The sequence below is a fragment of the Rhinolophus sinicus genome, chromosome 6, assembly GCF_057876585.1.
Source record: "Rhinolophus sinicus isolate RSI-liver-muscle chromosome 6, RSI-T2T, whole genome shotgun sequence".
NCBI classification, from domain to species: domain Eukaryota; kingdom Metazoa; phylum Chordata; class Mammalia; order Chiroptera; family Rhinolophidae; genus Rhinolophus; species Rhinolophus sinicus.
The window spans coordinates 20606504-20632609 of NC_142506.1; the positions used below are offsets into that span (position 1 = coordinate 20606504).

At 33.7% G+C, this 26106-nt stretch overlaps 1 protein-coding gene across 5 annotated transcripts in view; it reads left to right on the top strand.

Moving 5' to 3' along the window:
• CSMD3 (CUB and Sushi multiple domains 3) overlaps window positions 1-26106 on the top strand; it is a 1092836-nt gene that overhangs the window by 693825 nt on the left and 372905 nt on the right. For all 5 annotated transcript variants that reach the window (XM_088798979.1, XM_088798980.1, XM_088798981.1 and 2 more), the window contains 4 exons: window positions 10600-10738; window positions 15296-15483; window positions 20349-20537; window positions 24332-24448. In XM_088798979.1, the coding sequence (XP_088655105.1) occupies window positions 10600-10738; window positions 15296-15483; window positions 20349-20537; window positions 24332-24448 (633 nt within the window). The remainder of the gene's footprint in view (window positions 1-10599; window positions 10739-15295; window positions 15484-20348; window positions 20538-24331; window positions 24449-26106) is intronic.

Here is a 26106-nt window from a genome sequence, read left to right on the forward strand (position 1 = left end):
TAGTTCAAAGTGACTAGAATGAAGGATAAAGGGACAGAGGTTTGGTGAAGAATCAATGGGTTCCCAAGCATGATGCACTTTGTAAACAATACTAAGCAGATTCAGAATTATCCTGTGGCCAACCGGAAGCCACTTCAGCTCAGAAGTGACATGATCTGAGCCACTCCCTCATCACACTGGGAGTTGTTTGCACTCCCAGGAGACAGACACAGAGGACACCCCCAGCTTGAGTGTTGGTTTAGGAGCTACTTGATGCCTAGCTACATGGAGAGGTAAAAATAACGAGGTCGACACCGACAAATCATTTTATGAATTGCTGCTTAATATGAAAAAGAAATTTCAGGATATTCTTTATTGTGACAAATAAATAGTATTTAATTTTTAAAAAATAAGTAAAACAGAACATTTAAAACTCTCATCTGGCATAGGCCCGTAGGCCCTCCAGACATCCTCAAGATAACTTTATGAAGTTGCTGAAGCAAAAAAAAATTTTTTTTTCTTTCTTTCTTACTTGCTTGCTTGCTTGCTTTTTCTTTCTTTCTCTTCTTCTTCTTCCTTCTTCTTCTTCTTCTTCTTCTTCTTCTTCTTCTTCTTCTTCTTCTTCTTCTTCTTCTTCTTCTTTCTTCTTTCTTCTTTCTTCTTTCTTCTTTCTTCTTTCTTCTTCTTCTTCCTTTTGTATGAGTGAAGTTACATGTAGTTGGCTCATCTGCCACGTTCTGGATCCAACACCGAGGTGGAAACATCACTAAGGATAAGGTTAGAGCCAGAAAAGGCAGAATCATAGAGGGCTGGAAGCAATCTTACTATGGCACTCACCAGGTCCCAGACTGCGTTTTAAGCCAGTTTCTACCCAATAAAGCAGACTGCTCTCAATTCCTATATAACTAATGTGGGTTTCACTGCTTAGATTCTAATTAAGGTTTGTAAAGATTTCCTTTAGTTTTGCCTCAATTCTACTTAGGTACTAACAACAAAACCCTGAGAATAGCTGAGAGAAGTTTTGTGTTTTTTTTGTTTTGTTTTGTTGTTTCTTTTGTAAGTTTTTTGTGTGCTTTTTTATCAGCCCTCCCACCACCACCACCACCCCTCCCTCACCCCAGATTCACCATTTCCCAAGCTGTCACACAACCTCTTCCACTTACACAAAGAACTATGTCTGGGAGCCCTCTCTGCCTATCTTCGTTGTTCTTTATACCTTCCATGTTTTGACAGAAAAGGTTTTGCTTATTATTTATTGTAGTTTATCTTTTAGGGTACTATGACTGCCTCCAATATATGTTTAATATTTTAGCTAAAACTTCTTTTTATTATTATTATAGATGATAATAAATATAGATGTAGATGAAATACATCTATATTTATTTGATATAGATGAAATTGATATAGATGAAATAGGTACATGTTTATATATTATGATTAATGCAAATACATTTCTACTTCTATTTTCTTCACCCAAAACATTTCCAAATCAAATGCATCATTGAAAGTTGCTTTTATGAATGGATTCCTGTCTGTTAAAATTAGAAAGTAGAAAGTCATTTTTTTAATTGGAATTTATAGAGCAGAGGAAGTCAGTATAAAACATTTTGATAAGAAAACACAGGGCTTCAACCCACTGAAAGATAGCCCTCTCCACCTAGCTCCTCTCTAACTCAATTGTTTAGGCATTCAGACATATTGATAAATTAGTGATCTGCCCATGTCAACCAGTCTTCAACTCTAAAACTGTGGAAAATCTTTGAGAAAACTAAAACGAAACTTTATTTGCCATAGTCCTTGAATAAGGATTGTTCAGACCAAAAAGGAGAAATGAGATCATGATGTGTTGCAGTTCCATGATCCCACAGCTGAATTTGGATTCGTTTCAGATTTAGCATAAATACAATTGTTGAACAGAATTGGGTTATACATTTTATTCACTGACCTGAAGGTCAACGCTGATGCAGTCACTAAGGATAGATTTAAGCTATTTTTGTGAAAATGTGAACCTCTTTCTCTAGAATGGGTTGATCCAATTTCCTCATGAGGAAGAAAGATTAGATGCTTTTTAAAGCCTTGTGATCTTTCAGTTTTGCTAAGGGAAAACACAAAGCATGAATCACTGTAATCAGCATTGGATCATTCAAGTTGAATTTCACGCTCAGCCTAACTCAGTTTAGTGACAATCAGTGAGTCCTTTCAGGCTTGGGCTATAGCCTGATTCTAACTGGCTCCATCCTGGGCCAGTCTCTGCATGGTGTTTCCTTCACAGATATATCCTGAAGCCATGAAAAATGGTGTAGATGGTCGTCATAGATCTCCTGGCACAGAGATTTTCACAATATACCACTTAGAAAGCATCCTAAATTTCTTCTCTCTCCACCAAAATTTCCCGCTCATTGCAGCTGAATAAACATTCACACTCTCTTGCCCTGTAGTCCCCTCAACCTCCTGCTGCCCTTACATTCCTTTATTATTCTCATCCACAAAGCCCGAGCCCCATATTGGGCACCTTTGAACTTCCTCACTAAATTCAGGCCTCAGTAAGTGCAGTTTTCTCAGGAGAATCTGTTCCCCTGGAATTCCTTCTTTCCACCCCCGTTTTCTTTCTCATAATATAGCCAGAATTGCTTTCAGCAGACTCTGAGGGCATTCATTGCCAGGCTCACCCTGATGATGTCTTTCAAAATCCCTTCTACCAGCCTATGTGCTAGGAAAGTTGAAAAACGGGAGAAAGGGGCATGGTGTAACTGCATTTATGTTTATCTTTTCACCTGTGTGTATGTGTCTGTATCTCCTAAAATGGGTAAAGTGGTGCTTTCATTTAATTCTTTTAGTCAAGGGTGTAGTGAGCAAATAGATTTCCTTTACTACACCAAGCAGTGCAAACTGGAGCCATCCATGACCCTCGAATCCTCTAATCTTTTTCTCACCCAGCAGAATCCCAGAGGATTTCTAGTCATTGAAATTTACCTTGTGACCAGTACAGTGGTACCTCGGTTTTCAAATGTAATCTGTTTCTACTTTATAAAATAGCTGCTTCTCTATTTGCCAGTAATTAACCAACAAACAAATCTCAAAAAAACTTGAAAGAGATACCATACCATGAGACTCAGAACAAAACAGAAAGTTCTATTCCAGGTGTCAAGCAGTGAGCACTAAGTCATCTAGAATTTTCTGTTTTAAAAAGCAAGACAGTTGGACGTAAATTAAGTCTCCTATCTCTGCTGCAGTCACAGAAGGAAACTGTTCCTGGATATAAGGATTTATTACTCTTTGGTGAATGTCATTTTTATAAAATGCTACTAAACTGTACTCATGAAGACTGAAAGATGAGAAGGATTTATTTGCAGACCAAAACTGAGAGCTGGGTCAAAATGTATCCATTATTATGTTACAAAGTCTGAAATACGTATCATTTACTTTTTTAAAAGTGAAATGTTCCTTAATAGTTTAACATTATAAAATTAGTCATCTTCTCATGAAAAAATAAGTTATACAAGTCTAAAATTCTATACTTTGTTCAATTTCATTTTATTAAATATACTACTCAAGCTCATTTTAGTCTCTCTTCCTGGTTTCCCCTCATCTGTGTGATCTCTGTTAGTGTGTGTTTCAGAGCTAGATCATGGATATTTTCTCTTCTCTATTTCCACCTTCTCTATTGATAATTTTCATCCAATCTTCAACTTTAAATGACATATATGTGCTTATGTCTCTCGAATTTATATATCCAGCCTTCTATGCCCTCAAGTCCAGACTCATATATTTAGCTTCCTACTCAATATTTTCACTTAGATATTCAATAGGCACCTCAAACTTAACCTGTCCAAAACTGATCTGATCTCCCCCAATCACTGCAAACCTGCTACTGTCACAGACTTTCTCCATCATCATGAATAATACTCTCTTCTTCCAATAATTCAGGCCCAAATTCTTGGCGTAATTATTGACTCATTTCTTTCTATCACAGCCATACACAATCCCTCAGAAAAAAAAATCTGTCAGCTCTACCTATGAAATATATTCAAAACGCATCTACTTCTTACTTTCTCTACTGCTCTCATCCTGATCCCAGCAACCGTCATCTCTGGTCTAGGTTACTGCAGTAGCTTCCTAACTAGTGTCACTGCTTCTGCCTTTACTACTATTCAGTTCTATAGATATGGTTTGTTGTGCAGTTCACCTGTGCGCACGGATTAGTTTCTTCATAGCCCTTTTTCCTCTGAGACTCAAAGGCTCTGATGCGTATATACTATCTGCTTTTCTCCTCCCATTTCCTTGGCTCTTTGTCTCCCATACCCTCTGAACTGTAGCCAGCAATGCCTTCTTTGAGCGAAAGCAATCCCCTCAACACAAATGGAAATAGAATATCGGCTTTCTGGATTACGTGGTCATGTTCTTGAATATAATTAGGACATAATACATTCACTGCATTTCTTTGTAGATAAAGGATTACCCTTAATGAAATATATTGGAAGAGTCAGGTGAATGCTATTGGCTCAAATCTGCTGCTTTAGTTAAGACACAGAGTTAAAACTAACAAAGAAAAGTTGCCCCCTTCTGGAGACTTATAATTATTTTGAATATTACTATCATTATAGTCTCCCTAACAAGAAAAAAAAATAGGAACAAAATGCATAACAAGGTGTAGAAGCAATTTTTTTTTTTGTTACTTTGGAATTGGCAACATAGACCTCCAGTTAAGGAGAAAAATTCAATATCCCCCACACAAAAAAATTGAGGTCCAAATACCTCCTTCATGACTTATTAAGTGGGTTTTAACTAACTTGTCTTGCTCAGTCATGACCTCAGGCATCTGACTCCCAATTTATATAAGCAACAAAAGAAAAGTAAGGAGATCGAGAGCTACATTTGTATCTATCCTTTTATCATCTATCTACCGTGTATCCCAAAAATAAGACCTAGCCGGACAATCAGCTCTAATGCGTCTTTTAGAGCAAAAATTAATGTAAGACCTGGTCTTATTTTACCATAAGACCGGGTATAATATAATATAATGTAATATAATATAATATTACAATATAGTAAATATATAATATATAATTACAATATAATTGCAATACAAATACAATAATTACAATATAATATAATATTACAATATAGTAAATATAATACTGGGTGCAATATAATATAATACTGGGTCTTATATTAATTTTTGCTCCAAAAGACGCATTAGAGCTGATAATCCAGCTAGGTCTTATTTTCAGGGAAGCACAGTATCTGTATCTATCCATCTGTAACTGTTGGAGTCAAAAGTTGTTCAGAGTATTATTTACCACCCTACAAGAAGAAGGATGCTAATCTCCTTCTCTTTAAGCCAAGTTGAGGAGAAGGGCTCTAGAACAGGGGTGTCCAAACTGTTTTCAACGTTTTTTACCAAGGGCCATATGCGGTAAAATACACAAACAGCCGGGCCACTCACTCGAGGTGAAGTATGTATTGCCTCACCTGGTTTATTTAAGTAAACAAAATATATTTTTGGAATTTGCTGTGGGCCAATTAACAATGGATTGTGGACCGCAGTTTTGACACCCCTGCTCTAAAAGAATCCCGCATAGAGAATGGAGTTGCCTGTGAGAAAGAGGAACTAGAATCTCCAGTGGATATCTGGTTATACAGTGTACTTCTTGATCTGTCTTCTATTCCCATTGAGCAAGAGAAAGAGAATTGATGACAGCTGGCAGCTTGAAGAGAGGGAAAGCTTGAAAGAGGGGAAACAATTTGGCAAGTTAACTGTGAGTTTCCTACGCATCAAATTAATACCAAAGATGGTGCCCAGTTTTGGCCACCAGGTAAAAGAAACCCAACAACCAGAGATCATATAGAGCACTGCCAAGAGTAACAGCAGGGAGGTGACTGGAAAAGGTTGAGCTTCTTTTATGTCAGGGAATTATGCAGTTAGAGGTCACCCTTACCCATTCTTGGCCTTTCCAAATAACTAATTTATTTTCAGGGAGAACAACCATCTTCCATTATCTGACAAATGGAAGGAATCAGGGACCAATCAGGGTTAATGTGGGAAACAACAGCCAGAGAACTATAACAGTACAATCTTCCTCATCCTAGCCCTTACACACGACAGGAAAGGGACCTAAAAGATTGAGGAAGGGGACAAGTTGAGAATAAGGAATCAAAGTCCTCTCTACTCCAGGTACTGAAATGAATGAAATAATGGCCCTCCTCAGCACCCATCATCCCATCCTCCGAGTCTCTCTGGCTGTTGCTCAAAGATGAACCGTGGGTGGGTGGGTGAGTGGGTGGGTGAATGGAGGGAATGAGGTTAAGAATTTTAAGTTGGACTGGATCAAGTTTTTTAATACAGAAAGTACTGAGAAAATTAGAGGATCTGCCAACATTTTCTTTTCTTTCTTTTTTCTTTTTTTCTTTTTTATTTTTTTTACTTTTTATGGAGAGGGAGATTTGGCAGTGCATGTTTGAAGGCAGTGATTAGGAAAAAACAAACAAACAAACAAACAAAAAAATTAATTCCTGGTTTTGTTCCACCGATTTGAGAATGCTCCATAAAATGCTTACTCAAGCAAGAACTCCCTGCATAGCTATGGCTTATGCTTCTTCCTACTCCCTGATGGGATATCTGAGAGAATTCCAGGAGTGACTAGGATGGGACTGAAGTCCCTGGAGAACTGTTTGGAGGCAAGACTGGATGTGCATGCCTGATGACATTTCCCTTTGAGGATAAGGGGTTTGCTCTTGAATCTCAATTAGCCTCAAAGGAAAGAAAGCCTTTCTAATTCATAGATACCTCATTCTCTTCAGAGGGAGTTCTTTTGAGGGAGCAATTAGGGTAACAATCTGATGCATAAATCAGAATTTATTTGTGGTTCTCATAAACAGTATGTGTAGTCACACATATGTATGCATATTTATATCTGAAAATAAACCCCTCTGTTAGTTACATGTTTAGATAATATTAAATTCCAGATCTCCTGAAGGACTACAATAAGGGAAACAAATTTAGTAGCAATCTGCAGGGTTGTGCTCCTAGCCTTTGTGGAGCTGGTTATGGGGGAAGGAAGAGTTTATGAAAATGGAAGGAGGTACAGAGTTGTGATTGCTTCTCTTAAATCCCAGACCTTTAATGTCTGTGTTTGTTGCTTCCTCTTTTTATCCTACAAACAAACCCAAATTGTTTCCCGTACTTTTCTTTGAAACATCATCCATTGTGTTGAGGTTGGAAAGAATTGGTGATTAATTGCCACACCTATAACCATAAAGCAAGTTTTAAAAAAAATGGGGGTGAGGGGGGAAATGGACCTGTCACTATTTGATAATCCCTGATATGGCATCTCGATTTTGTCATGCACATCTCCACAGAAAGGCTATCTATCAGGCATAGTAGGATGAACACTTTGTAAAATCTCTTATAGCCAGACCCCTACAATAAAACCAGTTCTCCCAGTGCCCAAACGCCTTCTGAGCACCTAAGTGCCACTTCTCAGATGAAATAAATCTCCTGCTGTGGAACCACAGAACTCCTTAGCACTTTTATTCTAGAGAATTTTGTCTGAATACAGTCTGAAACACTTCTGACGCTTTCACACAGGTCTTAAAACATACTGGGCGTTTTGAATTTGTTAATTCTACTTAAAGTAACACAAAAATGAGTCAAAATTCCAAGTCAAATTCTTTATAACAGACTTTCTTTAGGTCTTAAAAAAGAAAACTGGATAAATGAACTATGTATGTGTACTTTATACTTATCATTTATGCTCTGTTTTCATTGCTTTCAAAATGGGGATTCAGAGGCAACAATCCAAATCACCTTTCTCCCAGGAACCTGGGAGATTATCAATGAGAATCTTGGAGCTACCAGCCAGCCACATTCTCTTAGATTTTGTCAGTATGGTTTGTGGGCCAACAGCAATAAAATAAACAGTTATTTTGGTGGGGTGAGGATCTTGTTAAGGCAGATTTTGGGGTCCCACCTTACAACGACTAGAAGTGCATTCTGAGAATCTGTACTTTAACAAGTTCCCTGGTACCCACTAAGATGTGAAGGTCACAGTGACCATGAGGCTTTTCCTGACTGACCTTTACTGAGCATCATCTCTCTCACACCCTCTTGGGGAGTCAATGACATATCAAGAACTTCTGTCAGAAACACTCCATATGTCCAGGACCTTTTCTCATTAAAATACTTTACTCTGTCTTTAAGATATGATAATTTAAATAATTATTATGCACATAATTTTATTTTTGAAATGCATAATAATCCATACTTTTGGAATAATACTTTTTGAGAGTTCCAACCCTATATGTAAGAAAAAGAAACTTCTTCAGAATATGTCGTAAGTTAGCTTGAAGAAGAGTCATTTTTTAGCAGGGTCATCATTCAGAAAAGAAACAGAAACCTCATCATTATGTTGCTCCCTTGCTTAAAGCCCCCTCCTAGCAGCTTCTCTCACACTTAGGACTGAGGGCCCAGACAAAATGCTTCCGGGTACTCTTTGTGGCTTATTACTCACTTGTTAATTTCATGACTTGTAACCTCTTTTAATGATGGTTAGACTGAAATGCACAAATACTTTCCTAGAACAATATGAGGTGATAATATATTAAGGATCTTTGTGAGAAAGCCTCAGTATTTCTGGGAACTTCTCTCACCAAAATACTTTATTCTGTTTTTTAAATATGGTAATTTTAGTGACTATTATGCACATAATTTTATTTTTGAAATGCATAATAACCCTACAGGAGACCTAATTATGAGTCATCATAACAGGGAAGAGTAAATAATCTTCATGAAAATGGTCTCCTTTAAAAGCTTTTTAGGAAATAATTAAATTCTACTATGGAAGAAAATTTAGTTTTATATGAAAGTTGTTTCTCATAGAAATAAATTTTGGCAGTTTCACATAGAAAAATATTTTTTTCAAATGAACATTTTACAGTAATACTTGATTCCTAGGCCAATTTATAAATATTTTTTAAATTTTATTTGGGTTACATCAAATTATTTGAAGAATAAAACAGAGTAAAAAACAGAATCTGGTGCAATAGGTTTTATAAATTCTGTAAGGTGGATGGAAACAAACAACAAAAATAAGAACACATGGGGTAGAGTTCAAATGCAAAGATTTAAAGAAAAAAAAAACTATAACATAGAAAGTCTTTGGGAATGGTCTGTAATGTGTTGAAAAGCTGATATATTTGATACGTTTTCTTTCTGAGTAACTTTTGATAATTCAAATACTTTTTGCATTATTTTTCCCCCTGTGTGTACTTCCTGAAGGTTTAGAGGAGACTAATGTAACTGGGCTGCTGAGTAGAGGGGAAAAGTTCAGAGACCAGGCCAGAGAGGAAGCAACAGCTGGATCATGCAGGGCCATGTTGATCAATGCAGAAAGATGCCAATGAAGGGCATGGTCAGATTTGTGGTTTAAAAAGAAAAAAAATCACTCTGGCTATAGCATGGAGGGAGGATAGTTAAGGTGGATGAAGAGATGAGTTAGGAGGGTCAGTTAGGAGGGTTTACTTCAGGGATAAGATTATGGTAATTTGAACTGTTATGGGAGTTACATACTAGAGATAGGCAAGAGTGAGCTTTATTTTAGGTTGGATAAGGGAGTAAATGCTAAGGATAATGGAAATATGAAAGATGACAGCCTCTGGTTCACTGGCTTATGCAACTCCATGGATGGTAGTTTCATTTATAAAGGCAGGAAATAATGGGAGAAGACAGGTTTTGAGGTCCTATTTTGTAAAAACTGACTTGCAAATACATTTCAGACTTTTAAGCCTTGTGAACCTTGGCAAGTTGCTCTTTTCTGAACTTTCATTATTCATCTTCCATCTTAGTGTAAAATGAGGCGTTGACACTAAAAGACTTAATCAAGTAGCTACTGAAATTACAATGTTATCATTGTAGTTTCAGTTTTGTGTGAGTTTAAGGAAAAGCCATAGATTGAATACTTGTGGGTTGAATGCAGGAAATACTTGATAAGTAATTAAGGAAGCTAAGAATTTGAATCTGATGTTAAAGGGAAAGGGATCAAAATACATGTTTAGAAAAGAGAATGAATGGTATGATCAAACTGTAATTTGAAGAACATTATTCTGACAGCTGGACTGAAGCAAGAGAGAAATTAACAGATGGGAAATTAAGGAAGATCAATGAATTAATGAAGGCCAAAATTGTAGTAGAGACTGGAAAAGGGAAAATCAAAGTTTTAGGCAGTGTGTAGCACAAATTAGTAGTGTTTGATAACATAAAGCAGAAAATTAAAGAGAAACTAAAATTAACAAGTTACTTTATTTTTCAAGCTTTGAAGATGAAGATAATGGAGACACAAGAACGTAGTTAAGAGGCATTATTGGGAACTTTGAGGATGATCTGTTCTTCTGACATGTTGACTGTGTAGCTATGCCATCGTTTAAAAATTAATTTACCGTTTTAAAGAAAAATAATCACTCAATAACAGAAGGACTAGATGCACTTCTACTTTCAAAACATTATGAACTAGCATTTAATAAGTACATGCAGAGATTCATTTTAAAATTTATAGTTAGTATTAACAATAATTTCTGCAACTTGTTCTGAAAGTTCTAATCTTGCTCTCTGATTTCGTGTTTCAGCTCCATGCGGTGGCCATTTTTCAGCTCCCAGTGGATTGATTCTCTCACCAGGATGGCCAGGATACTATAAAGACTCTTTGAATTGTGAATGGGTGATTGAAGCTGAACCCGGACACTCTATCAAAATTACATTTGAAAGGTCTCTGGAAACATTTTTCTACCTTTGAAAAATATATATTATCTAAAAGAATACTCGACATTCTCCATTTTATTTACCAAATCAATATATAATTTTACTGCAGTAGTCAACTATTGTGCCTTGAATGCTTCAGACTGTTTGCCCACTTTAACCTTTCAGTGTTCAACTTTATTTTTTATTTGTTTAATGCTGTATCAGTACTATTGAGATCTGCAAGATGATATATATATATATGTATATATACATATATACATATATATACATATATATATACACATATATATATGCAAATTACTTAGATATGAACATATGACCTTTAAATCAATGACTTTAGTTGGCCTATATTTTGAAGGGCTTATGAATTCTGCTGTGCTAGATCTCAACAGGCAAAGGTGCTATAAATACGGTTAAATCAATACCATGTTGCCGCATAAGATAGTTATGTACACTGCCTATCTTAACAAGTCCTTCACAAAAATGACTGTATCAAATTAAAGTGTGTTAGTGATTGGTTAGTAGAGTCCTGCTTTTTTTTTTCCCTAGGGTAATTAGTATTAATTAATTTGAATTAGTTTTATTGTTATCTTTGTGGTGAAAGAGTATATAACAGTGATGGTTAAAATGTTAAAAGAATGAAGCTTCTGATCTGTGATTGGATCACTATTCAGAAATCCACATATAAGTTTCTCTATAATTTCCCAATTATATTGTTGACTCCCCTTATCTCCCAACCCCTTTCTTTAAAAAAGAAAAAGTAAAGAAACCTTTGTAAACATTGTATTCATGTGGTAAGTATATAAATATATAAATATAGTGGAATTATGCTCTGATGAGTGAATTTTACAAGCACACACACACACACACACACATACACATACACACATACACACACACGCATAAAACACAGACGTGCCCATACCATTCTTGATTTGGAGCTATTTGAACAGAAAATTATTTAAAGATCTTCTCCCATTTCTTCTTTCTTGAGGCCCTTTAGATGTATGAGATTTTGTGTTAGGACTGCCTGCACTCCATGAGCTTTGTCAGAAAACCGGTTCCTTTAAAATAATTCACATTGTAAAGAGCTGTCACATGGTTATTCATAACTCAGTAGGAAAACAATAAGCCAGGGACTTACATTAAGTTAAAAAACAAATGAGAGTTTTATCCATTAGGGTAGTAGCATAAAATAGTCAGTTGGAAATCAGAAATATGTGTATCTGTCACTTCCTTGTTTCGTGACCTCATAATATCTTAATGCTTAATGTTTCCGTTAACATTGTTTTAAGAAACAAGATAGATCTGAAATACCTAACAAGAATTACATTCTTAAAAAAACCTTATTTTCTTCTGAATTCCAGCCAAACTCTCATAAGGGTACTGTTTGCCAACTCTTTAAGAGCCCATCTCATTCTCAGAATCTTTTTTTATAGAATTTGGTTCCAAATAATCAATTGTATTTATTACAGAGTTATGTCATTTGCTTTCTAGTACTGATGAGTAACTTAAATTAATTTGATTGAAGACAAAATTTTTAAATAATAGATAATATAATTAAGGTGGTAGGATAATTGTTTTGCAGTGTTTTCAGTATTCTCAAATGTAGCAATTGGTTAGAATTAATCTACAGAAAAAAAACCTAAAAAACATGACAAATATATTAGACGTTAGTTAGCTTTTTGAGATTTCCCAAAGTAGCTTAAGTCAGTGAAATTTTCAGAAATATATATCTTTCAACAAATGCATAACAAAGCAACTGTAACACCAATGAACATATGCAATTTTTTTAATGTTTGTCTCTTCCTCACAACCAAACACCATTAACAAGTGTTATCCACAGATATGCAGAGAAATATTTGCTTTGTTTTTTCCCAGTTCCTAAATTTTCTCAATATTTGACAGCTCCTAACTAAACTAATTTTACCATTAATTTTCCTAAATCTGTTTCTGTTCCTTTCTATTCCTTTTCTTGTCCTCAACTACTTGACCACCAGCTATCAGCATCAGTCTCCCAGAGAAAAATTTTCTTTTTAAGTTAATGAGGACAATCTCAGTTTAGTCAAAATAGGTTTCAATTGCATCAAGAGTGTTTTTTAAAGATGACAAAAACTGAAAAAGATTAGATCCAGTTTCTTTTTTAATATCCTCTAGTGGTTCCATAACATTTATTTATGATAAACAATAAATTTAATGTCATAAACAAATTAACATTAGATTGAGGTAATTCATGGAAAATTTATACAGCTATCTTAAAACACAAAGTGAAATAAATTCAAATTATTGTGTAACCCTATTACATTTCCTTCGTTATTATAAAGAATTTTTATAGTTCTTAGGGAAAATCCATGACGATATTCTTTTTAAAGATTCATTCCTACTTAACAGTGTTCTCTATATCACCAGTTAATGGTCCTGTTCTATTAAGAATTAAGTTTCTTTATGCTTCAATTCAGGGTAATCCCTGATTCTTCTGTGCATTTTAATTTGGTTATTATCAGCTGATTAGCTATCAAAGTGAAACTCCAATTTCAATACCACAATAGACTGACTACGAAACAACCAAATAATGGATTCATAAAGCACAGTTGCAAATATGTGTGTTCATGTACATTTCCTATTCTTAATTATATTTTTGGGAAAGGTATTTTAGAAAAATGTAATATACTCCAGGTTGTAAAATAAAAAGTAAGATAAACTTATGAAATCCATTCATTTCACTAAATATATTGTTTAATAGGATATAACAGTGGTACATATTGAAAAGTATTTCAATTGTACTTCTTAAATAGCATTAAAATACACACTTAATTTTTATTATCGATATGCCATGTTCATAATCCTATCAGAGATTTTATAATGAAATAAAGTTTCTAATTTTTAAATTTTCCATTCAATTTGTTTTGACCAGGTTTTGAGTTTTATTTGTCTGTTTGTTTTTTTAAAGAATAATGTAGTTTAATATTGTAATGCTGGAAAAGACTGTTAGGTATGATACTGAAAGTGGTTATCTGAAAATTGGTGTACATTTCAATTGAAAATTATTTTTTAAAGTGTACTGGAGATAACTAGCTACCAAAAATGTATTGAAAGATACATTTTACAAAGGTGAAAATGCATGGTTAAAACTGCAGTGGTCCAAGTATAAAGTATATTGAGTGTTGTTGTTTTTTGTTGTTTTTTTCCTGTAAATTTGGTAACAGCGCTAGAGAAAAGAAAGATAATTTTATCTTTAAAATGTATTCATTCATCCATGTACATTTATCCAAAAAATATTTATTGCTTGTCTGCTACATGCAAAGAATTGACAAATACTGACACTGTCTGACCTCATGGAACTTACAGACTCTTAAAGGAGACAGTTATCAAACAAGCAAACACTACTGTGATTAGTGTCACGGAAGGCACAGTAAATTGTGACAGTGTAATAGGAGAACTAACTTATACCTTGATGTTAGGTAAGGGCTTTCTGTGGAAATATTTAAGCTGAACACTGAAAAATCTCTAGGAACACCTTGGTGAGGATAGGAAAAGAATTTCCTGGGCTTCAGGATCTTCATGGGCAAGGAAGTAAGATATTCAGTTTTCCATGATACCATGTGAAGTTTTTCTACAGCAAAGATTTGTGATTCAGGATCCAGAATATGGTAGAATCTTGCAATTGAAGGAAGGAATACTATATGGTATTTTTATTAATATGTTATGCATGCTAAAAGTAAGTCTGTGTCGATTGCAGTTTGTAACACAAGTGAATCTTTTTAAAAGATTGAAAATGATAGGAGTAACAACAAACAAGAATCTAAAAATAAAACCAGCCAGCTGAGCATAGTGGTTAGGAACAGATACCTGTATTTGAGGCCTAGCTCTGTCATTTAAGAAAACGTAATACTGTTTAAGTGCTGCATGCCTCAGTTTTCTTATCTGCAAAGTGAGTATTATAATAATAGGAGCTAACTTATAGGGCGAGTGGGAGAAGTACATAAACTAATATGGATAAAGTAGTTTATCTTCAGGCACTTAGTAAACATCAACTACATCGTCATTATCTCTACCTACTTATAATTAGAACTACTGTTTTGAAGTAAAATCTATATGAACATTTTCATGGCGAGAATATTTGCCCAAAAAACACTATATAAAGCAGAGGTCAGATTTAAAATATAAGGCAAATAAAATGAAAATCTGATCTTCTTAATGAAGAGTAAATGTAAATCATATAGTTTTCCCTAGAAATAAGGAAAGCAAAGAACGCTGACTCTAAAAATACACCTCATTAGTGAAAAGGCCATTTATTTACTGAGGATAATCCATAACATTTGAAACAAATCTTATGAACAACAAATATATACACATACCTTTTTAGTGACAATTCTATCTAGGAATAAGAGTTTATAACTTTGGTATTTTCAAATGATGGGGGACTTAAATAACATATATTAGATAAGCATAGTATAAAATGGTAAAAAATTTAAGTAATAACTTAAATAACAATCTAAGGTGTTATTTTTCTATATAGTGTTATTCTAACACTATATTTTCACATGTGTCTCTTAATTTTAGATTTCAGACTGAACTAAATTATGATGTTCTGGAAGTTCATGATGGGCCAAATCTTCTGTCACCCTTGCTTGGATCTTACAATGGCACACAAGTGCCCCAGTTCCTATTTAGTAGCAGTAATTTTATATACCTTCTATTTACAACAGACAACAGCCGTTCTAATAATGGTTTCAAGATTCATTATGAAAGTAAGTAATGCCAAAATGTTTTTTGATAATTTTGTGTTCTCTACTTTTGATTTCACCTTTTACCATTGTATCTCTAAAAGAACTAGGAGATTAATTAAAAAAAAAAAAAAAAGATAAATTAAAGCTTTCCTTGGCCAATGAGAATGCTAATGGTTTACAAAATATATATTTTAATAAATTCTGAAATAGATTTTCCAACAATATCTAACATCATTAAGAAAGGCAATACTAAAGAAATGTCAGAAATGTCAAATAAATTTTTAAAAAATGAGCTCACATACTATTGTTTGTACATGGTCTGAAAAGCCAACAATAGTAAAAATCAAAGATGTATATGAATGTTGAAAAATTCACATTTATTTCATAAATTCAATCATTCTTTCATATTTTACCCCACTAATTGCACACAATTCCCATTTAAAATATTAAATTTTATTTTGTATAAAGTATTGAAAATTATATTACATTGAAAAGTAAAATATATACACATATATTTAAATAGGGCTAACATAACTGGTCATAGTCTATATATTAAAATATTTAATTAAGGTGTAATTTACAGTTTTGAAATCAGCTTATAATAATTTCACTTAAAAGGTTATTTTTTGGTTCAAAAGTCTAAAATATATCTTGTATTTAAAAAAATGTTGATACTAGTATGTGCATAGAAACAAGTCTGCTTTATTTATAAGCATCTGACATATTTGTACATGCAATGTATGGGTATGTACATACATATAAATTTATATATGTACCCATTTTCATCTAGAAATACATTACCATATCTTTTCATGAAAAACTGTTTTGGTGAAAGGATCTAGAAGCCCATTTATGAGGGTCACTGCAAGATAGCAAGTGTAAATAGATATCACTTCTCCTATGACACCTCCCCCTCAATAAAATATTTTTGCATTTGATATTTATAAATTTATATTCCATATTGGGTGTCTCCAGTATATCTGGTCAATAGACTCATTGGTCTTGAAAACCATAATCAATATATATTCACTGCTTCTTTCTTTTTAATCTTCTTATACACAATATTGTTTAATTTATTAACCTCCCTTTATTTAGACCGTTATGGCATGGAAGTATATTTTCTAAACATTATTCTAAAATGCAACAGGAGGATTAACATGTACTTGAGAATTCAAATGAACTGAAAGACCTTAACTGAGATATTTAGTTTAACGTGTATTTATTAAAGCTGAGTCAGAGTAGTGTCACTTTTTTTTTAAATTGATTCCAACATTAATTCTCACTAGCAATTACTTTTTATCAATATGCTACAAATAGGCAGACACCTTTTCTTTTACTCCATTGCTATATCCTATGCCCAATTAATCACATTCAATCCCACTTCAACCAAGATATGTGATCTGTATCATGTGCCAGACACATGGCTATTTTAAAGATTAAATGAAACAACACATGCCAAGTGTTGTTATAACAGGTAAGATATGGTAAGTGGTCAATAAATAATAGCTTTTATGTTTCTCCTCTATAAACTTACCAGATGAGGAATAAAAACAGGAGGTCACACTCAAATGCATTCCTTTGTTACAGAAGAAGAAATGATTCATGACAATTGTTAAGGGCAGTAAAGCAGACTTTTACCACAATGGAGTTGCTGTATTAGGGCAGAGAGATTGAGGTCACCTCTGACTACAATGAGGTTTCTAGCCAAGTAGCAGGTGAAAATGAAGAAGGCATATTAGAGGTTGGGGGATTCTGGCTTAACCTACCAGGGCAGGATTTGTTCTGAAGGCAGGCCAGGGTGCTAAGATATTAAGGGCCAAGAAATGAGGGGTTTCATCACATATCAATGGAGGGAAATTATCAATAAACTGACCCAATAAGAGTTTTGCTAAAACTAGACTAAATGGGCCATGGACAGAGTCCAGGGGTGACGTTTAGTCTAAAAGAGGAATCAGAGGAGTCTGCAAAAGTTTGATCAAGGCAGAGAGCCTTTGTCACAGTCAGCATTTATCACCTATAGGCTGTTGGTGACATAGTCCAAGTTATTATTGAGGGCTAGTGCCTAAAAAGGCCGAGTGGAGGCCAAGCTAGAAGCAGAGGAGAGACACTGGATATTGGTTTTGGTCAAATTTGCCAGGAGGCAGTAACTTTCTTCTTAAATTAGCTTCTAAGAAATAACTTTCTCTCATTTTTATTTTATTCAGTCTTATGGTTTATTTACTATTGTGATATATCTCTAACATCAGGAACCCTTTCTTATCAGGAGCACAAATAAACAAAAACCTTTCTCTTGATAATTTTCACTTGATAACTTTCCCAAGCTGAATGTAACCAAACTATCTTTTTTAAACAAACCATTCAAGAGCCTGAAAAGCAATGGAGTAAAACTTTAATTATTATACTAATTTAAACTTTCAAAATATATTTGGTGTTTGGTGAATTTCTTTCTTTTTTTTTCCTTTTTTTTAAAATTATATTTATTTGAAAAAGAAAACTGGATTTCTCCAGAGAACCAAAATTCGATGGGAAGGATTTTTTTTTTTTTTGTAATGCTACACTGGTTGGACTCTAGACTTTCAATGTATTCCCTTTCCAGGGACACTTTTTCCCCACTCTATCATTCTGTACTGGATGCATATAGTACAGTAGAGAACATAAAATAAATGTATCATCCATCAGTTGGAGAAACGAAAAGGACAAATCAAAGGAGTAACTTGTCCTATTCACTGACCTCTACTCGGAGTAATCTGAAACAATTAAAATCACTTTTGGATAATTAAATTTTTTTGGTATGCTTTTACCTTAATTTACATTTTATGTGACCTTTTCAAACCCCCACTTTCCTGATTTCTTAAGATATCACTACAACATGAGAGTATTGAATAAACAAAAGTTATATATGAGCTAGAGCATTAGAAGATCTTCAAGACTTGAAGGAGAGTGGATCTGATCTTGTCAGTTAAAGTTTGAGAAGATTATGTAAATTAAGGGGAAAATTGAGGGTATAAGTGGCAGAGAAATAAAGTGTAAAACTAGTGAGGAGATTCACCGGACTGGTAATGAAAAATGACTATTGGGAGATAATGGAAATTAAGAATAGTGAGTTCAATTTGGGAGTTTTAAATTTAATGATGCTAACTTTGAATGTACTGCCATTAACAACAGAAGGGTACAAAAACAATGAAATAACAAGTTTCAGGGATATAGGTCCTAAACTGTATATAGAACAGATTGGAGATGAAAGATACTGAAAGAAAATCCAGACATTGTAGTTTGTCTTATAGACTTGAAGTAATTAAGGACTTTGGTAAGGTAAGAGAATAAATTACATTATGCTTTTCAGTGAGGGTAGATTTCACACGTATTTTGTGAAGGAAAAAAATTCTGAGAGGGATTCAAAGATGAATGAGGATTTCAAAGCCTTGGGTTGCCTAGAACTATGGTCATACTTAGAAGAGGAATATAGCAGGTAAAAGTAATTTTGTTGCAGATAAAATTTTGTTATATTTTAGTTCCTCATTAAAAACAGCATTTAAATGAAATGGATATGGTTTATAAATATACTTAAAATGTACAATTTATCTCTTTAAAATAGAATTTCTTTTAGCATTTTGTTGGGCTTCATTTTAAAATTGGGTAGCTTATACAAATAAATATTTTCTCATGTAATTTAATATGATATATAATTTTTGAAAATGCTTATTATTATTTTTTGGATTATAAAAACAGTAGCTAGTCATTGTTTAAATCTCCCTTTTACAAAGGATAAGAATTATTTATTTTACCTTACTCTAATTCTCAACTGGGGATATATTTTCACCCCAGGGAACATTTGCCAATATCAGAGACATTTTTGATTGCCATGACTACAGGAGTGCCGTTGGCATTCTAACAGCCAGGGATGCTGCTAAACATACTACAATGAATAGGACAGCCCCACAGCAAAGAATTATTCCACCCAAAAAGTCAATAAGGCCAAAGTTAGGAAACCATATCTTATTAAGGGAAAAGTATAGTCGTGGTATGCTCTCAGTTAGGAATTATAAATCTCAGGGAAGCTTTGAGGCTATTGTAAATTCCCACAAGTAGCCACCAGAGGACTTGCACTGTTTTACTTAGAAAAGTACTGGTGTTCATACTTTCTTATATGGAAAAATGCCTCTACTCTTCTTTTTATATATATATTTTTTATCAAAATGATGAAGTTCAAATATAAAAATTCCTTAAAATGTTCAAACACTTTGTAAATAAATTTCCGGGTTTTAAAATACAGCGATGGATACATTAATTTATTTGTGAAAATCATAATTCACAATTGTTTGAAGATAGAAATTAATTTCAGCAAATCTGATTCCCGTTTCAAGCAAATCTGATTCCCATATTCCTTTTGTTTCCCAGGTGTTACACTGAACACCTATTCTTTGTAAATACTATTGATTATGGACAACGGCTCCAAAGTCAAAGTCACCTAACAACCAAATAAAGTTTTAAGCATAAAACTAATTTCCTAGAATTCTTTGAAGGGTTAAATGAAGCAAATTTTACAAAATTTTTACAGTTGTTCCTGGAATATAATAAACTCAAGAAACATGAATTAGTGCTATGATTGCATATATATAATTGATAACACTAAAATGTTTGATAGATAATTCAATACTGTCTAGGTTTTATATAACTAAATGACCTGACTTTGGTCTTTGTGGAAATGTCAAAGGGAATGTTAAAACAAAGTCGTTAAATAAATTTCTTGGTTTTAAAACACAGTTATGGGTACATTAATTTATTTGTGAAAATCAAAATTCACACTTGTTTGAAGACAGAAATTAATTTCAGCAAATCTAATTCCCATCAAGCTTAATATTTGTCATATTCCTTTTGTTTCCCAGGTGTTACAGTAAACACCTATTCTTGCTTGGACCCTGGCATCCCTGTACATGGCCGCCGCTATGGTCATGATTTCTCCATCGGATCTACTGTTTCATTTAGCTGTGATCCAGGATACAGGCTGAGCCATGAAGAGCCCCTTCTATGTGAAAAAAACCACTGGTGGAGTCATCCACTCCCAACCTGTGATGGTAAAAATTCATTTAATATATGCAAAATAAACTGATTTATAAACCCAAAATAAATCAATATAGAATGAATATTGATAATCAACCAAACTTAGCCCATGCCTAAGGATACTATATGTATTTTTTAAATGTGCTGCAGTAATTATTTTAAGTGCATGTTGTATGCTTGGACTCTTTGACAAAATAGCATTGGAAAATGTCAAACTGGTATCAGATGAATGCACTGAAGGGTTAGAGCTCCTGTCTGGGAAGGCAACATGTGCCAATTCAAATTCTACCTAGCTACACAGCACAGTGATAGCACACCCAGACTTCCCTGTGGTGGCAAGGTCCTGGTTATGATGAATAGTATACCAGTGTCCTTTGTCACTTCTTTGTTTCTATGGCGAATAAGTCAGAAATGCTTCATTTTTCAGAAAAGACATGAAAATGCAGTACAAGAAACTGCTTCCCTAAGATTGGAAAGTGCATTCATATGTGCTGTATCAAAAAGGACACACAATGCAAATCTATGCATTATTTAGTACTGGGATTTAATTTTTATTTGTAACACTATTTCCAACTTCTGTACTTTTTTTTTATTTCTAAATGGAAGATCACATTGTTCATTTTATTATTACATTTTCAAATAACATGGAAGATCACATTGTTCATTTTATTATTACATTTTCCACTACTGTTAGTGCTATCATTTTTTAGTAAAGCTTTAGTCCAATTTGTTTTTATAACGTGGTATGAAAAGAATCATCAGCACATTTCCCCTGGATTTGGTATAGTACCATTTATAATAGACAGCGTTCTTGTGATTGTAAGTGACAGAAACCCAATTCTAACTAGTTTTGAAACATAAAAGTAGAATTTGTTGTTCAACTACTCAAATCTTAGAAAAGGCAGAGGTAGTGTACTTCCCATAACTAATTCTAATCATGAATTCAAATCTTTTCAGGGAGCTCTCCATTTTCTACCTAGACTTTTCTCTGTGCATTGACATAATTCTCTTCAACTGCAATCAGTCTTTTTCCACCTAGGAGATTGGCAGTGGAGACTACCCTTTCAGGAAGATGGAAATGAATAGCCTCAAGTTATTAGGATCAGAGAAGAATGAGAGTATTTTCTTGTTCCTCCAATTAGAAAAATCCCAGGAAAGGTCTCTGATTGGTCCATACTTGGACCAGTTACCGTAGTAAAAGAGAAGAGTCCATTATGATTTGATTTGTCCAGGTCATGTGTCCATCCCGATATTGAGACAAATGATAGAGGTATAAAGACACTGTGTTTGCCAGGCCCTGGTAAAGCCACATGGTTGGCATAAGTAAATTCACCAAGATAGAAAGATATGGAGGCAATGTTATCATAAGTTGCAGGAGAATAAAAATAATGCCTCAGCATACCAACATGCTTAAACTTTATTAATAATAAAAGTGAATATGTATATCTAGTTTTACCAGAAGCAACGCAGACCCTCATCATCTCTTGTCAGTACAACTACAATTAAACTTAAATTTGATCCCCAACTTTTTCAGTCCAATCTCCATCCTTCACACCAAGGTTATTTCATGTTATACCTCATGTCAAAAATACCTGATTGGCTTATGTTGTGTAGTTATGAAAGTTCAAATTACTAATCATGGAATCCATGATCTTTAACCATGTACACTCCATCCTTCCCAGTTTTTTCTCCTTTCTGCATTCTTACAAGCCATCTTTTTTTGAAAGATCAGATCATGTTGCTTTGAACCTCCATCTTGATCTGTCCTCCCCTTTTGTATTCCCAATTCATTCTGAGAATAACTATACAAGGAATGAATTATATTCATTTATTTACTTATTTTTTAATGCCTGAGCTTTGTATAAAGCAGCTACTTAATTTTTCCATGACTTGAACTGAATTGATCTATCATTATCACCTAGTAAACTGATTTGTTTAGGTCTTTCCTACAATTTAAACTTTTTCTCCAGAGGCAACTAATCTAAATTTCCTGAATGAAAGGGAGGAAAAGTGAATAAGCAGAATTTATTTTCCTAATCCAAGAAAGTAACCTCAATTGACCTAGATTGCCTAGATATTCAAGGTACAGCATGCTTCACTCTTACAGAGTTCTTGCGGTGTCTTCACAGCCCATGATTAACTGATTCACAAAACAAACTAGATAATGAGGGTTGATGGTAAAAATAATGATAGCTACCACTTATTGAGGATTTACCATGTGCTAGTACTGATACAAGTGCTTTACATATATTAACTCACTTTATCTTCAAAATAACTCTATGAGGTAAGTGCTGTTATGATCACCACTTACAGATGAGAAAACTAAGGTAAACAAAGATTAAGTACCTTGCCCAGTGTCACCCCACTAGTTAGTGGCAGTCAGGATTCAAACTCTGGCAGCCTCAAGTGAAGTCCTGTGCCCAAGTCCACCGCTACACTGCCTCCTGCCCACGCTCTCCACAATAGTAAAGTACTAACATTATTTAAAATCGAAGTATAATGATAGAGTCTTTATTCTCCCCTCAGTAATGCTGCATATTTATTTTAAGAATTTTGCATAAAAAGTACATTTAGTCTTTAAATAACTTATGGATACTCTGTACTACTTGGAGTGCGTGACTAAAAAACAGGACATTACCCTTTTTGGTTGTCAGTTATGTTGTATGGAAAGCGTGCTTGGACTTCAATTATGTTTTCTATTTACTTAAGTTTCTGAGTAAAAATCGATTCTTTCTAAATTAATCTTGTTTCTCTATTGACCAAAGATCCTTTAACCTAGTCAGAAATAGTTCAGTTAGATTCAACACTATTTAGGAAACTCAATACCAGATTACCTCAACTTTTCTCTTTCTAGCAATGTTACCTGGAAGAAATCAGGGAAGAGAGTAAAGTGAAAATTCACTTTTCTGTTGTCCCAGGGAAGCTGATCAAGGATCAGATCCATGGCCATGAGAGTTGTCACCTGCAAGTGGAATGGAATTAAGAGTCAACACCTCTGCTTGCACTAGAATACCCACTCTTACTTGGCTATATCTTTGTTTCCTTTAATTTTTAATACTGATAAAATTATCCAGTATACCATAATCACTGATGGTTCTTAAATGTGGTAGAAGACATTGTAAATGGATTTGATTGTGATCTGTTCTCAAATAAATGAACATTGAATCAAATTTTAATTTCTTTGACCTCACTTAATAAACACTTATTTATCCTGGAGTATCTACTTAAAAATCTGTACCTGCTCAAAAAAATCTGTACCTTTTTGTTCATGATATTTCCCAGAGAAATGCAAAAACACAGAAGCAACCTTCCAAATTTTTAGTTTACTTCACTGTTTTAAAAGGAATTCTACGAAGAATGGCAAATATCCCTTTAGGAATTGGAAAGAAATAGTTTTGTATAATTAGCAATTTAGTGTCTTTAAGCATAATAAAAGAGGGGCTGCTAAACAATTAATTACTCATGTTTAATTTACCACCAGTTTATGCAAATTTATGACCAGTTTATGCTTAGAAATTAGAAATGTATAAATATGTGCTTCAAATTCAAATGTGGAAAGTCCATCTGCATTCTCTTGGGGCCAGTAGTAATACTCAGAGGCTATTACATACCTTTCCCTTCTCTACTGCTGAAATGGATGGAAAGATTTCCTGATATTGCAGAAGGTCTTTACACTGCTGTTATAAACAGGAAGTAATTAAAGATAACAAAATGAGATTCGTTCTATTTCCTGAGAGGAGAGAAGTGGTTTGTTCAGCTTCTGCCTCTCTATAACTGGTAATTTGATTGTGTTTCTTTGTATTTTCAGCATTATGTGGAGGAGATGTTAGAGGGCCTAGTGGAACAATTTTATCACCAGGTTACCCAGAATTCTATCCAAATTCTTTGAATTGTACATGGACTGTTGATGTAACCCATGGAAAAGGTAACTTACCTCATACAATGATATCATACAATGATAATTGGGTGATCTTCTGAATTTTTATTGCATCTGTTTTTATTGTATTATTCTTTATAATGTGATTTTTCATGAGCAAAAACAGATCAGTTGTAAAATATTCTACAACAAAATCAATTTGAGTAACTGCAATAGAGGATTGTATTTACTTTTCTATAATATTATAATATGCTCATGTTTTTACCAGAATGGTCATAAGAGAGATTTATTTTCTTTTTCTATGCTAAACTAATGTTATTTGTAATTTTCTTATCAACAAAATCTCAGATAGGATCGTTTTTGTGTTCAGAGGTTGATTTCAACAGTTCCAAGTTTGTATCAAAAATATGAAGAGGGTTTGAAGTGCTAAGCCAATTGTAAAACAAAAATTACGTGTCTGTATACACTTGTCTTTTTACAATGTTTATGCTTACTTACTATAATTGTATTACCCATATAAATGTATAACCATCCTAAGAGTATTTGTGACTCAAACTTTCTATCAGAACTACAGATATAGCTCACATAATTGAACAGGAGCGTAAGATTACACTGTGCATATGGTAGATGTTCAGAAACATCCTTTGAACAAATAAGTGAAAGGCCCTGTGGTTCTAAATATTGTTCATTCATTCGATGCAACCAAACTAGTAAATTAGCAATGTAAGTGGTTAAGGAAGTTGCTTAACAATGGGAAAATGGCCATCCTAATATATAAAAAGCAAAAATGGATTAAAATTATTTACCAGAGAATCTGCATGTGCTATTTTCTTTATTTTAAAGAGTTAATTTATACACCTAAAAAAATGCTTTGGAGAAGTAGTTTTTCTTTTAGTCTGTTGTTATACTGTTCTTACGGGTTTTTACTATTATATTGCTGATTTTACTATAGAAAATCCTAAATTCTAACAATGAGAAGATGCTGTTACAATTTTAAAAATTAAAGCTTACTTTTAATACATTCAAATTCACTTTGTTTTCACAAATGATATTTGCTATAAAATTACACATTATTTTATTGAGAGTGAGGATTATATAAGGATTTATATAATGAAATTAAATATTCTAAGAAAAATGTGTTGTGAAAATGAGTAATCTGGTATTGAACAACAAGAACAAGGTGGAAGACTTTATAAATTGTGGTTTTGTTGTTCTCCATAATACAAGACTCTGCTGAAAGTTAACTGAAGCGTCCTATTATTCCCATGCACAGTGAATTAGTGGAGTTTAAAATAGGATTCCTTGTATTATACAAGAAAATGGAGGGCTACATACTGCTTGCTATGTAAATAGAGATTTAATTAACACTTAAGGTTTTGCATCTTCACAGGTTGCAAGTGTTAATTAAATCAGTATTTACATGGCAGGAAATGCAGATTTAGATGCCTATCTTTTAAGAGCCAACAAAACTTGTTGGAAATAAGAGTATCCCAAAATGCAGTCAACGTTATGTCAAGGTGAATCTCTTAAAGCTGACAGAAATAGTCAAGGTAATATAGTCTAAACTCTCATCCAGTTTAGCAGTTTCTACAGAGTTTAAGAAACACGACGACCTGGACTGATATTGATATTTTCATTGATGGGAAACTTAGTTTTAGGGAAAAGTTGCTCAATTTTTGTAGTTTTCATTGTTTGACAATTATTCT